Raw genomic sequence first — 15,373 nt, 5'->3', positions numbered from 1 at the left:
GCATGAAAGCAAGTGATGAGTATTGAGAGGAACATTGGGGCCTTATGTGAGAGACTTTCAAATAAGGGACACCTAGCTAGCTTAGGGGAGATTGGAAGTTACAAGTGAACAATTTCAGAAGTCTCAGGGTAGATCTCACCTTGGTCACCATTGAATCCAGGAGCCCAAATTATTATTTTGTTTAGCTCCTCATCCTCTCTTTTGAAACTTCATTTGCAGACATGAAAAAAGATCTGTGGTCACCTTAAGGCAGTACATTTAGGAATTAAATCCAGAAGCAGGACATTCATATATTAGACCCCACAGGGGAAGGCATCTGTCCTTGAACCACTTCCCTCTCTTGCAGGGAAATCAGTGGCATGCTTGGACCTACCTAGATCACTGGGGTGGACAAGATCTTGTCCAAGTGAACCAGAGGAAGGGAGTGGGAAAGCCAGCGGCAGGAATACACTGTACCTCTCTGCCATTCTACCAGGGTAGGAAATTGATTCTGCTTTTAGTGGGAAAGGGAAGTTTAGGCACAGGAAAATGCCATTCAACAAATGGTGATTAAGCTATGTATTTGGGAGTTTCATATACTTACAATGTACATTAGAATGGATCAGAATAGTAGAAGGGAAAGAAACCAGGCTTAAGATTCCTACAGTAGTCTAGGTGATTATCCTATGAGCAACAGGGAAACACTGAGGTGAGGGTTAGGGACTTCTCTGGAGGGGGGTTTCATTTGTTTTGGTGGTTGTTGTTTTGGTGGTACTGGGTTTGAACTCAGGGCCTTGCTCTTGCTAAACAGGGTGCTCTACCACTTGAGCCATACCCCTAGCCCTTTTAGCTTTTTTTTTCCCAGACAGAATCTTGCACTTTTGCCCAAAGCCAGCCTCGTACTGTGATTACAAGTGTGCAGCCACCATGCCCAGCTTGTTCTTTGAGATAAGGTCTTGCTAACTCCCTCCCTCCTCCTCCCCTACTGGCCACCAACCATGGTCCTCCTATGCTCCCAGCTAGCTGGGTTTACAAGTATGAGCCACGTACCCAGCCCTCCATTAAAGTGTTTTTAAGCAGAAAAACGACATAATCAGATTTGCATTTTGAAATACTCAACCAAGAATGGTTCTGTTAAGCTGAGCATTTACATTAAAAACTTTTATTTGCCCTGTAAATTTGCTTAGTAACTCATAGATTGTGCAGAGAAAACTTGGATATGCCTCAAATTTGAAAAAAAAATGGAAATTTTAATTTCGTGAGGTCAGATTCAATGATGTTTTACTGTATTTATTTTTATTGACTTCTCAGAGGATATTTGGTTTTGAAGTATAAGAATGAACATAAAAATCATTTTCCTTCCATTTGTTTTTGTGCACAGATGTGAAAACTCGTTTTTTCTAGTGGAAAGGGTGACTGCTGGAAAATCATTTAAATTTTGTTTCCAATCATGTCAATAAGCTTCTCAGAACCAAAGGAACAGGGAGTGAAAAATCACCACGAAGCCCAGTGAAATCACATTCCTCCATGGCAGCCTGCGCCAGCCGCTGTGAAGAGCAAGCAAGATAGTGCGGGGGTGAGGGTTGTAGGGTTGTATGCATGCTCACACTGAGGGGCAGAGCCACACATAGAAGATATAAATGGAGTGAAGATGTTTGAGTGGTTAAAATCAGATCAGAAACTGTTTTCCACATGTTTAGACTACTGAGTGAACATGAGAATTAGAGGGAAGTGAGCTATTCGCTTGGAAGAAAGAAAAGAGAGTCAGAGACTGTTGGCCTTTCCATCAGAGTTCATCTCTCCTTATCTCTCTGCCTCATGTGCCTTCATTGTATCTGGACCAAGGTTGGTACAGTTGCAGGAATTTAACTTCATCCTTCTAGACATCATCATCAGCACAGGTCCTTTCTCTGGTGCTGAAAGTTCTGCACATAGTGAAATATTTTAGGTTCCTTATTCAAAGAATCCCTCTCCCCAGGGTTACCACTTAGCTAAAGTATCTTGGGCAACCACTACTAATTTTAGATATTCTTTTGTTTTCAACAGTGGACATTTAGATTCTATTAAATCCTTTTCCTTCCTTTTCCTCCCACTAGTCCAAACAGGAAATATTCCCTGAAAGTAGACCATATAGAAAAGTATGGCAGATGGCCAGGCCTTTCAGCCAGTGCTGTTAACATGTTGTCTAGTCTACGCAGAATGCAACATGGAAGGCATCCTCCTTACATCCCCATGTCCCCAGTGAAGGGAAGAGGCCATGTATTTACGGTAATGACTCCACCCCCACCAAAAGAAGGTGGACAGGATAGAAAAATTAGGTTTTGTAGATGGAAAGTGCTCAGTAAATATGGATTGCATTTGACTGAGAAGTCAGAGAGGAGTACAAGTTGGGAGGTGCCAAGTGTGTTATGCAACCTGAACCATGGATTGGTGAAACAAAGTCTAAACCACCAAGCATCCTTCTTCTAAAGAGTGCTATTAACTGTTTGGATGGCTGTGGAGATTATTCTTTTTCTTGGTACTGGAGTTTGAACTCAGGACCTACATCTTAAGCCATTCCACCAGCCTCCCCCGCCCCTTTTTGTGTGTGATGGGTTTTTTCAAGATAGAGTCTCGTGAACTATTTGCCCTGGTCTGGTTTTGAACCGGGATGCTCCTGGTCTCTGCCTCCTGAGTAGGGAGATTATTCTTGCTATAATATTTATTAATTTAATTATAAATATAACAGTTGTGAAAAATATTTTTTAAAAGTACAGACTCTGCATGTTGAGGAAGGAGGGATGTGTAAGAACATCACATTCTCTGCTTAATTTTACTGTAAACTTCAAATTACTCCAAAATACTAAAACCTAAAAAATAAATAAATAAATAAAGACTCAAGCTACCTTTAATAGTTTCCCAGAGGATGAATGCTGTATTGGTACATTTACGGTGCATAAGTATGTTTCAAGATTGTTTTGAACATATTTTATGTGGATAAAAGTACATGGGATATAAATATATGAGTTAAATATTAATAGCAAACACCCATGTAACTACCTCCCACGTTAGAAGTACAGCCTTGCCAGTGTCCATGTCTCTTGCTTTCTCCTGCTAGTTTTGGGTTTAGCTTGTTCTTGTTTTTCAAGGTATCTGAGTTGCAGCATTAGGTGGTTTATTTGTGATCTTTCTGGGTTTTTAGTATGTGCACTCATGGCTATAAGCTTTCCCCTTAGGACTGCCTTTGCTGTGTCCCATAGGTTCTGATAGGTGTGCTTTCATTCTCATTAAGTTCCAGGAACTTTTTGATTTCTTCCCTTATTTCTTCAGTGTCTCAGTCCTCTCTCTCCATGTTTTTTTTTTTTTTTGACATGTTTGGAGGATTTATTAGAGGCTGTCAGATCTGTCTTCCAGAATATTCCTTTGAGGGTAAAGAGAGTATAGAATGTTAACATTGTTTAAACTTCATAATTTTTTGAAATTTTATTTTATTGATTGATAATTTTATACTAGTAGACCATTATTTAAAACCATTGTCAAAAATAGAATTCCTTAACTGTTTATGATAAGCAATCTCTTTAAAAATTGATGCGTTGAAATTTGATCATCTGGGAGTTGTTAATAAAGATATTCTTATATTAAAGATACATTATATAGACTACATCAATAGGAATCATTTCCTGTTGCCTGATAAAGTTTGCAATTAACTAATTTTGTCGGGGGTGGTACATGGGTTTGAACTCAGGGCCTCGTGCTTACTAGATAGGCACTATACTACTTGAGCCACTCACCAGTACTTGACTGCTTTTTATTTATTCATTTTGTCTTAAAGGATATTTGGTCTAGATACAAGCTTCTACTCATACTATTGACCCCATTTTGTACCTCCCAGTAGCTGAACTGTATGTTGTGAACTTTGTCTTACTCCATTAGCAGACTTTGGTATAGTGATGTACATATATTTAGAAATTATTTTAAGATGTATATATGTTTTATAATCTGTAGCAGCATAGTGCTTGATAAATGAAAAGTTTGAAACTCAAAAAAAAGAAGGAATTTTTTTTGTTGTTTTTATTTTTTTTAATTTTTTTTTATTCATATGTGCATACAATGTTTGAGTCATTTCTCCCCCCCTGCCCCCACCCCCTCCCTTACCCCCCCTCCCCCTGACCCCCTCACTACCCGGAAGAAACTATTTTGCCCTTATCTCTAATTTTGTTGAAGAGAGAGTATAAGCAATAATAGGAAGGAACAAGGGTTTTTGCTAGTTGCCTCTCTCTCCTTATAATGGTGACTACTAATCTGATGTTTATAATAATTAATTCCTTATTTTTATTTATATTTTTTACCTCCTAAATACAATTGATTCTTGTTATTTACAAACACCAAACTAGTAGATACCCTATCTTTGCTCCTAGGGAAAATGCAGAGTTAGGTTCCTAGGAGTATCTTGTCACATTTTTATCACCTAATTGGTATAAAGCATGTTTGCATGTGTTTCTTTTTTAAAGACATCCTGGTTAATGTTATTATTAATTTATTACCACCATACTCATGACCAATGACACTATAACTCATGATTGAATGAAGTTTATCTAAGCATATATTTTCTCTGTGAGAAACATCATAGCCTTTATTGTGCTTAGGAGTACCAGAAAGCATTTCAGCTGTATGCCTTGGGGCCATTTTAAGCAGTGAATTCTCAAGAAAAAGCACAAAAATGTGGCATTGAACAGTCCTCAAAAGGATGCTAACTTATGATATGAGAGCTAGAACTAGAAACGAGAGTGTTGCCTTGTTTGACCTCAGTTGTACATACTAGGTAACTTGTCAAGTTTTCATTTGCTCTGTCTGTGACCTCCAGTGACCTTGATAGCTCTCCAAATATTTATTTTGGATTTATAGATAAATTTTAGAGAGTAAATTAACTTGCAAATGAGGAATCTGGAGATAATGAGGAGAGACAGTATGTATCCACCAAAGCATATTTTACTCTTTTGAGACTGGCTTCCTCTGCTGTCATTCATGTACCTGTAGCTCATTTATTTACATTGTAGGACAGTGTACCATTGTATCAAGGTACTATAATGAGGGCTGGAGGTGTGGCTCAAGTGGTAGAACACCTGCCTCACAAGTTTGAGGCCCTGAGTTCAAACCCCAGCAACCCCCCCCCATAAAAAAGGTACTACAATTATTTTTACATTCTACTTTTGCTGAAATTTGAGGGTTTTTTTCACAAATCATTTGCTCTGCACATTGTTAGATGGGCCTTCCATTGTACACTTACACGTTCCTGTAGTGTGCAGATGTGGGGGTGGAACTGCTGGGTCATAGAAGTTATCTTCAGCTTTGTCTCATATTTCACTCTGTTCTTCAGAATGGTTGCAGCAGCTTACACCCCTCTTTCCACAAAATATGAGCATTCCAGATGTCCCATATCCAATATAAGCCCCAGTATTTTCAGCACTTTGATGTTAGCTATTTAGTCATTCTGTGGATATAGAATCATCTCACTATGGTTTTAATCTGTATTTCTTGTGTTACAGAAAAGTTAAACAATTTTTTTTGGAATTTTCTCTTTTAAAATTCCTATCCAACTTTCTTACCCATTTCCCACTTGTCTTTTGCATACTGATTAGTAGTTGTTTTTCGTATAGTCTAGCTATGAGCCCTTTATTCATATTGTTGTCTGCCTTTTTACACTTTTTTGATACTGTCTTTTGATGAAAACAAAGTTAATTTTTATTTGCTTTTGTTTTTTTGAGACAAGATCTTGCTATGTAGCTCAGGCTGTCCTCCTACTCATGATCCTTTGCCTGCACTTTCCAAGTACTAGGATTACAGGCATGTACCACCACATTTGACTCAAAGTTAATATTTTAATATAGTCAAGTACACCAGTATTTTCCCTTATAGTTAGCCTTCTTTATGATCTGCTGGGTAAATCCCAACCCAATGTTCCTAGAGTTCTTATTCTCTATAATCTTTACTGTTTGTCCTTGGTATATAGATCTGTAATCCATGTGGAAGTCATTTGATTTGTATGGTATGAGGTAAGGGGTAAAGTGTCATATGTTTTCACATAAATATCCAATTAGTCTAGCACTATTTGTAGAAGGACACTTTCTACTATTGTTGTATACTATAGGCCTGTGGGAAAAGTATCAAATAGTATAAACAAATATAAAATAAAAAGTGAGTGCTTAATACATGCTTGTGAACCCAATCCCCCATTCTCTATCCCCTGAGGTGATTACAGCTTTGTGCTTGCAGGTTTTATTTTAAGAATTATGTTTGAACATCCCAGGCAGTAGAACAGTGGCTGTAACTCATACCTTAGAACAGCAAAAGATTCTGTCCAGTAGCACTGTGTCTTTCCTTTATTTTTATGTTACAGTAAGTGAATTTTGTTTTGCAAGCACAATATCTTCATTATACAGAGGATGACTGCACTCAATTTAAAACAGTAATATGCCTGCTAAGGCAGAATTGGGATTTCTTAGCAACCATTCAAGTTGTTTGAATTAGCAAATGTTACCATATAGACATTTTATAGGATCTTCAAATGCTTCAGGGTTTCCTTACAAACAGCTTCATAACTTGTGAAACTTTTTAGTTGAAAGAGCAACTTAGAATTAGGAACCAATTCTGATGTACTTGAATGTGGTATTGAAAAAAATTGAGAGGCTACACTGAGGTTCAACATGAAAGAATACTAAACTCAATATATATGTGTGCTGTGCACATGACAGGTGCATTTGGTGCCACTAACCTTTCTGGTTCCTTCCCTTTGGGTTTTGTCCAGTGAGCAATTGAACTAGACCATTGTCCAGGCAACTTTATTTCAAATCCATAGTTTTCCCTACTACTACATATTTTAGTAGTATTCTATGTGAGAAGATTCAAATTTTTGACTGGGGGAACCCTAAGGCCAGCAGGCACCCTATTCTAAGTCTGTGGATTTTGTTTAAACCCTGGAATTACTCACCATGCCCACCCACAACATCTGAACTTAAAATTCATTTAAATTTAACTTTCACAAAGTTTTTAAAGTCAGAAAACAAAAACTGTATTGTAGATTAGTCAAACTATTTTAATGCAAATTATTTTTAAAACATTTTTAGAACCAGCTGCCTATAATTGTTAAGACCCTGAGGGGATTTCACCAGTTAATGTCATGAAAATAAGAAACAGAATTCTCTCATTGTCTACATAAAATGTATATTTAATTATATTAAATGAAGGGAAAGAATCTTTGAATACATATGTACACGAGTAAGAGCTAGGAAAGAACATAGAACAGTAAAGCTCAGGACATGTGAGATTTTTTATTTTTCCTATTGTAGAGTTGTGAAGCACATACTGAAACTTCTAGAAGGTTGGCATGTATATAGGATTTCTGTTTTATTAAAGCTTGAGTGGACACACATGAAGTAACAGACATTTTTACATTTTTCTATCATTTGCCCTGCTTCAACACTACCCTGTGACCAGTATTCCAGTTGGCCTATTTTCTTAGCTGAAGTTTGATTTCCCTTCTGCTTTACTGATACCTTAAATTAAGACATAAAGGAATATTTTCCAAGGAAGAGCAATTCACTGATCTGGGATCAGATTAGGACTCTGCAAGTTTTCATGGAGTTTTCTTTGCTGTTATGCAAGGGTATGAGAGGGGCTGGGGGATAAAAGCAGCCACCCTTGAATTTACTAGCATCACCCTCAATTCTGGGTCCAATCAGGAAGGATAGATGGGCCATTAAGGGCCACCCTGATCCCACAGGCCCAGCCCAGCCTGACTTACATGGCAGGCAACTGGGCTTCCAATCACCGGCCATTGCCTGATAGGTATAAATGCCAAATTTGTATCTTCCCCACAGTGTGATGTGGGCACAAGACTCTTTGGCCCCTCCTTGTGTACCTCATTCCTCCTGTTTAGTGCTATCTTTGTGAGTCCTAAGCTAAGCTAAATACCTACTACTCCCTATTTCTCTCGGAGTAGCCACATCATCAGACTTGAAGTCTAACATCCCCAGGTTATAGTTGTCTCTCTACCTGCCGTTCTCCTTCCCACACCATCTTCCTGGCAGAGTGCCCTTTGGAAAATTAAATATTTCTTCCAGATAGAAACAGAGCATGGAATGGCATCAGATTCATTTATACATCATTGGAAGTGCTAGAAGAGAAGGGTCAAAGGTAACCTTTGTAAACTGAAAACTGTGTACTTTTAAAATGATAGTGCTCAACGTTAGTGGGGTCATAGTAAGAAGGATTTCCTAGGGTGGTTGGGAATGCAATTGATAGAGCAGTTTTTCAAAGACTACTTGGCAGGCTATGTCAAGACCCTTAAAAGAGGCTTCTAGTCTTTGACCCACCAGCTTTACTTCCGGGGATTTATGCTAAGGAAACAATTGGTGACACAGGCAGTGATCCTCTATGAGGATGTGGCTGCAGCACTATTTATAATAGGTAAAGGGGGATAGTGATCTGAATGTATGCAGTAAGAGAATGGTTACATAAATCAGGGTATGCCATATAGCAGAATACCTTGGAACCACTGAAAAATATATCAAGGCTATGCAACGACATTGGAAAATCTTTATTATATTAAGTGATTAAAAGGCCAGGCTTCTAATTGTGTACATAGTATCATGTCCCCAAAGTGATGAGGCACATGCTAAGATGTTAGCAGTGGTTATCAGTGGTACAAATTACATATGACTTTATTACTCCTCTTCCTGACTTACGATATTTTTCAGTTTTCTGCAAAGCCAGCTCTAATTTTGATTATCAGAACTTAGAAAGATGAACTTTCTTCATAATGGTCAGTTTACCTCTCCAGTAAGAGCATCTTTCCTCTCCAAGACCATAGTGTGGGGACCAGAGAGGATCTGCCACATCCATGGTCACGTTGGAGCCTGCCTGGGAGGCGCTGTCCACAGCGTGACAGGCATGCCCTGGCTGGTGCACCAGACGTTCCATCATTCAAGTGAGTCACTGCAGAAGGGTGTCAAGCTGATAATGTTGCTACACACTGTACTTGAACTATCAGCCACAAGTCCACATGCTGCCAAGCCTTTTAGCCTTATCTTCCTAAACCGTTATTCTTTCACTGTCCAGTAAGTGTAAAAGGGACTGACTGGGACTGTCTGACTCCTTTTGAGGACACTGGGCCAGCACACTACAGCTGATACAAGCCTTCCAATTGGATGTAAACCAGACCAACAAATGTTTCTTCCATGCTGAAGTTGAAGCTGCCATTGTTTCTGTAGTTGGGCTTGATGAGGGAGCCTGGCAGGACCGCAGGAATATTTAGGTGTTCAGCCCAAAGACACCCCGCTGGACTTAGGGTTGTAAAGAAGGCTTTAGGGTTAGGGATCATTTGCTAAAAGTGTAGTGAGGAAGTTATGTCGTCCTATCTTAATTTCCATCATTTGTTATCTTTGGCCTCATTACTGGGAAAAGAGGTTGAGAATTGAGAATTCCTTATTGAAGATTTTAAAGCAAAGAGTGAAATTGACCCTTTTTATTTATTTATTCATTTATTTATTTTTGTTGTTGGCTGTTTTGTCTTGGATTTTTATTGGTTGAGATTTTTTGTTGTTGCTAACTGTTATCATTTTTATAAGTAACTTATAATCAGATACTGCTGTAGTAAAGGATGTAAAGGGCTACATCATCCCTGTGTACTTTTTATCCTACTTACATGTTGTATGAATTAAATCAAAACTAAATATATGGAGGACCATATCTGTGTATATAGGACTTCTGCTGCTACAGGTATCATTACAGTACATAAAAAATGTTCAATAGTATTGTTGATAGTGACACTTATAATATCTCTAAGGTACAAATAAACAAAAGATGTAATTCCTTTAGTAGTTGAAAAAGTCACAGAAGTATTCTGGCATATGCATTTTATTGTTATACTAACTCAAACATAGTGGTAATAGATTTTAAATTGTGGTCCCTTCATAGCAAATGAATGTATTGCTATGACTAAAAAACAAAGAAATTAAATTCTGTTGTTAAAATGCAGTTGATAGTGTGGACCAAATAGTAACTTCTTATAATAGTTTTGAATACTCCACATTCCAGCCTCACCCGCAGATAATTTCAGCCTTGTACTGCTGACCAAGAACCACTTAAATAGCTGAGGATGTGAAAAAACATTCAGAACCCACAGTGTACACTAGATTATTCCTTTAGCCAAAAATATAATTCTTAGTGCAGATGGGATAGGAAGCTGGAGGTATTTCCTATATATAAAAGTCACTTTAAAAAATGTTGTAGGGACTTTTTTGATTGTGTTGTGGTACTACTGACCAAAGGAACATCCCTCTGCGCCTGGGAAGTTCTCTTGAACCTCCAGATTGCTCCTGGTCAGACTCAGGTTCATGAGCTTGGCCTCAGTTTGGAAGTCAGTGTCACTCCTTGCCTACTGGGACATTATCTAGGGGCCAGTTGAAGGACTGCATAGTAGAAGTGAGGTGGTGCTGCTCCTAAGACTTAAGGCATAATTGAGTCAAGAATAGGTATTACACCAATAATAGAGTAACTTATCCCTTGGTAGATGAATTTTACAGCCTTATAGTTGTTTTTTAATCTGTCTCATCTTGTCAAATATACTTTAAGTTCTTTGAAGTCAGTGACCTTAGCAAATCCTACTTATTGTCTTCATCATTCTTGGTTCTCAATGATGAATCTTCACTGGCTTGCAAAAAATGTTTTAAAAAAGAATCATATCCTTTGAATTTACTTTCTTCCCCTACATGAATTCCATGTGCTATATGACTCTATTAGTCTGTTGGAATTTATACTGTGTTGAGTCTGTCTGTTGTTGCATTCCCATGTTCTCTTGCAAATGTGGTGGGTATCTAAAGGAAACTGATAAGTCAGTGATTAGGAAGATTGTTAATGCTATGGTTGGGTCTGTCAAGAAGCTTGGTAGAGCCTAAAGGAACAGAGCAAGACCTGCTATCCCAGAGACAGTACACTGGTACCAACAGCTCAGGGATTGAACTTTGAACCCCAGCCCTGCCACGTACAAGCTATGTATCCTCAGGCAAGCCTCACCATAGCCCAAGTTTTCACACTTGTGAAATGGAAATTTAATAGTGCCTGTGTGTAGGCTTGTTGGGTGAGTTTAGTGAGATTCATTAGTTTACTTACTAGTCATGTATTAAATAACTACATGCACTATTTTAGACAATGGAGATATAGCAATGAGCAAAAAGGGATAAAATCTCCATTCTCATAGGATTTACATTTAGAAATATAATACATATAATAACATCTGGTAAATGTTTAATCATATTCATCTGAGGATAACTGGCAAACCTTTTACTATATGCTTCTGTAGGGGTTCATGTTATAGCAATAGGTAGTAAAGATCATTAGGGGGTCTCATATCTGAATTATTGTAATCCTGGGGAAGTCCCATTAAGTAGAACATGTATGTGTGCTTGCTAAATCACAGTCTGCTTAGAAAAACTCTTCCCTTTGGATTGGATTTCTGTCATTTTCATCCCCAACAGGTGCTTAGTCTGAACAGTCCAGCAGACAACTAAGGTGGTGGTGTGGCTGGTTGGTGTCTACATGTTCTCAGCCATCAGTGTTTGATTTAATGTTTTGTCATGGAGTTGCCAAGTTGTTGTATAATTTGTCAAGTAAGCCAGCAGTCTAGCATAGCCAATGAAAATCCACAAACCATATTTTAGTGAGTATCTTCAACCTTTCCTCTCCTAACCCTTGATCAGCCACCCATCAAAGAACCAAATGGACAAATTGAAGGTTTTGATTACTTTTTTTCAATTAACTTTCCACTGGGGTTTTTCTTTGAGCAGCTGAATGCCCAAAATCCATGAAAGAAGAAAGGCAGGCAGGCCAGGACAGCAAACCTCACAGTTGCATGCTGTCTCCATGGAGGTGTGTGTCCATACTGCCTCCTTCCCCATCATGTTTCTACTGCAGTGCTTCAACTCTCCAATGGCACACAGCCTATTTAGTTAAAAATGTAAGCAAGAAATTGTTTTCTGGCTGAATGGCCTTTGTGACCCAGAAAAAAAGGGTCATTTCTGCTGAGACATAACTTTAACAACATATAACAGTGACACTGAAGGCTGGTTATGACTGAGTCCTGTGTGAGAACAAGGCTGGGTGATAGGATGCAGGTGTGGAAACACCTGTGCATGGGTACAGGGCATTGTTCACTGATGGTCAGCAGTCCAATGGGCATGAGTGAAGAGGCTCCTATCACCTAAAAAGCAGTTGTCCTACAGAACAAAGAGACATGTTTTCACTCTGAGGAATTCAGAGCCAGCATTCCTTGGAAGATGTGGAGGTCTAGTCTGGAGAAGTGTGACCTGGCACTGGCAATATGTACCTGCGTTTCAGTGCTTCTGCATTGTACTCCAGCAACCATCATTTGGCCTCCATGAACCTCCCATGCTCCCACTGTGGTTTCCCTGTGTGCTGACAAGTTTTCTGGTTGTTATGTCTTGCAGCCCCCCGAATCCAAGCCCAACTTCACCCCTCTCGCCATCTTGGCCCATGTTCTCGGCGCCATCCAGCCCTATGCCCACCTCATCCACGTCCAGCGACTCATCCCCCATCAGGTCTGTTGCAGGGTTTGTTTGGTTTTCTGTTGCTGCCGTTGTTCTCTCATTGGCTTGGTCCTCTCTTCATGCAGTGTTCAGCCTCCTCGTCAACTTTGTTCCCTGCCATCCAAACCTGCACTTGCTTTTTGACAGGCCAGAAGAAGCAGTTCGTGACGACTCCAGGTAAAACCACGGATGATGATCAATCTGTTGCCGTTTATCCAAAGCTGGTCAGGGACAACAGTGACCTCCTCTGCTCACCTGTGGTTCCATCCTAAGAGACCAAAGCCAGGAGGGTCCATTTGCATGGCCCTGCATGGCATTTTTCATGCCCTTTCTAACCTTAACCCACGTTTCTGAATTAACCTCTGGTGCCTGGAGTTTGGGGATAGGATACCTCCTGAATGATGTTCCTGTTTTGATGGCTCTCTGATTCATTTTGACTCTCTGTACTTTAAGAAAGTATTCAATGGAACAGTGTTGAGACATGGGCCAGCCTTTTCTTCTCTCATTTTTCTCTGGTAGCATTAGGAAACTTTTATTTGTGGGTTTGGGCCACGAGCCCTGAACTGTGACGCCTGGTCTCTGAGACTAGATCCACTGGGTGAGAGATGAATATAACACAGAATAAAAGATTGAGACATGAAGCAAATTCTCTTTAAATTGCTCATGGCTTATGCCTCCTTTTCTCCTTATACTCTAGTAGCCTGGGATCCCAGGCTCTGTGTCATGAATCCTGAGTATTTGTGGAAACAGGTACCATCTCTTTTTGAAGGTGAACAGCTTAACCTAGTTCTCCCCAAGGGTCATGCTACAGTTTTCACTGCCTTGGTGACTTCTATAGTTAAGTGACACACTTGTTTGCTCTGGAATGCTTTATAGGAAAGAAGCTCTCCAAATCCAGTAAAAGAATGAATAAAGATCCTGCAGAATCCCTCTGCTGTGTAGGCCCAATCATGGGTCCCTTTCAAACTTAGTCTACTTTCAGAGAACCAAATGTATAGCCCAGTTACAACCATTATAAGCATTTGAGGCTTTGGCAGGATTTTCTCATCCATCTTTTTCTCATAAGAGGCAGGTCCAGCAGAGAAGCTTAAATAATTTATAAAGCTGACTCTGACTTTGTAAAAAAAGAAATCCCATGCTATTTATATACACAGAAATATACACACCTTTATTTCCCTGCCCCCAGGCATTTCACATCTTTTGCTTCATTCTATCTTCTTGAGGCAATGAGAAAAGAAATGGCCAGAACCCAATGGTAGAAAAAGAAAATGGAGAGGTGACTTAAACATGGTCACTTTACAAAATGAGAGCCAATACAGAATTGGGGCATTTTCTCCCCTCGACCCAGCCCTCTTGCTCCAAACACATGGGTAACCCCAATGTTAAGTTTCCATGCCACTACCAGCCCCGAAGCCTGGCTGCTTTTCTATATTAGATACACCTTTTCACCTAGCTTTGTCTTGGATGATGGGAAAGATAGCTCTTCATTCAGTATATTCTTTTTTCCTCACCCTGTAAATAAGGTAAAAATTCAGAATTGTGACAACTTCTGGGTACTTTGGAAGATATTTACTTACTAGGAAACCAGAAATGGTATAAATTATGTAAGTTAGATCACTCATTATATATGAGGACCCAGAGCTAATTACAATGACCAGAGACAGTCACCTCCAAAATGCCTCACTCACTTAAAGAGACTCTGGCATGAGGAAAATGGGACTCATTCATTTTCATCAAAAGGGAGTAAATTCTTCAAACATTGGCCCCTGGGACAAAATAGGTTAAGGGACTCTGGACAATGGAATAATTCACTTTAAAAAATGAAACACACTCTCTGCTTTGAAGATGTTTGCTTTTGAATTATGAAACCCGGTTGCTTGTCAAACATCTCTACCTCTCTACTCCCTTCCATCTTAAGGTATTTGCCTCTACCCATCCTGTTCTCCTTCCCCTGCCCAGCTACCCTTTTCCACCTCCCAAAATATTTCTAGATTGACAGAGGAAGGTAACAATAGACTTGCTCCCCTGATGGTTACTTGGTACTTTCCCCTCTGGCCATTGTTGGAATAGCACTATTTCCACAATTCTGTTCCACAGCCCTTTAGGAAGCTGCCATTTTGAAATAGGTTAGGCAGAGTAGGGCTTGGAATTAAATGTCCCTGAGCCAAGTGTGTGTGCCAAGACAAGCACAGATAGGCAGCCCACCAGAGGCACAGAGAGGGGTATAGTCCCCTGACTGCTATTGCAGTGTGCAACCAAGAGATGGGGTCATATGCCCATTATTTAGGTCCAATGAGGCCTTTTTCCAAATCCACTAACAGGATATGAAGTTTCAGATTTCCTTCCCTGGGCAGGGCTTTTAAAAATAAATTCTGAATGAGACCTAATTAATGGTCCCATGACCTTCTGCATGATGTCTCCTCTGAAAATGGCTTCTCTTCCAACCATGTTTTGAGCTTGTTAGCTCAAGCTGCCTTTTACAGCACAGAAGAGCAAGAGCACCAGAGGAGTACTCTTCACATTTTTCTTACTTGCCTGCCTGCCTCCTGGGAAGTTCCCAGTCTCATACCCATAACATGATTGTGCCTTCACAATCAAGCCACTGCAGCCTGCCAGTCTAGCTGGCACACCCCCGATACTGCGCACTGTGGAGAGTGGGTTGTCATTCTGCAAGCTTGCAAGGGCATTTGAGGGAAACTCCTCTGAGTGCTTTCCTGGCCTCATGCCATGCTCAGAGGCGAAAATTAAAATTTGAACTAGCAGAGGATCCAGAGTTGTTCATGTCCTTGAAGCCTGACTGAGGGCTGAAGGGT

At 39.8% G+C, this 15,373-nt stretch overlaps 1 protein-coding gene across 8 annotated transcripts in view; it reads left to right on the top strand.

The window, feature by feature from the left end:
- Positions 1–15,373, top strand: part of Arhgap26 (Rho GTPase activating protein 26) — a 416,522-nt gene that overhangs the window by 384,783 nt on the left and 16,366 nt on the right. For 4 of the 8 annotated variants that reach the window (XM_074076754.1, XM_074076752.1, XM_074076749.1 and 1 more), the window contains 2 exons: positions 12,462–12,572; positions 12,708–12,737. The exons of 1 other annotated variant lie outside the window; for it this stretch is intronic. In XM_074076754.1, coding sequence (XP_073932855.1) covers positions 12,462–12,572; positions 12,708–12,737 — 141 coding nt within the window. Of the gene's footprint in view, positions 1–12,461; positions 12,738–15,373 lie in introns of all 8 variants that reach the window. 3 more of the 8 variants (XM_074076748.1, XM_074076750.1, XM_074076751.1) reach the window with 2 other exon arrangements.

This window comes from Castor canadensis, chromosome 6, assembly GCF_047511655.1.
Source record: "Castor canadensis chromosome 6, mCasCan1.hap1v2, whole genome shotgun sequence".
Taxonomy (NCBI): Eukaryota; Metazoa; Chordata; class Mammalia; order Rodentia; family Castoridae; genus Castor; species Castor canadensis.
Note: the sequence above shows the minus strand (reverse complement) of the source record. Positions and strands in the feature narration are given on the sequence as shown.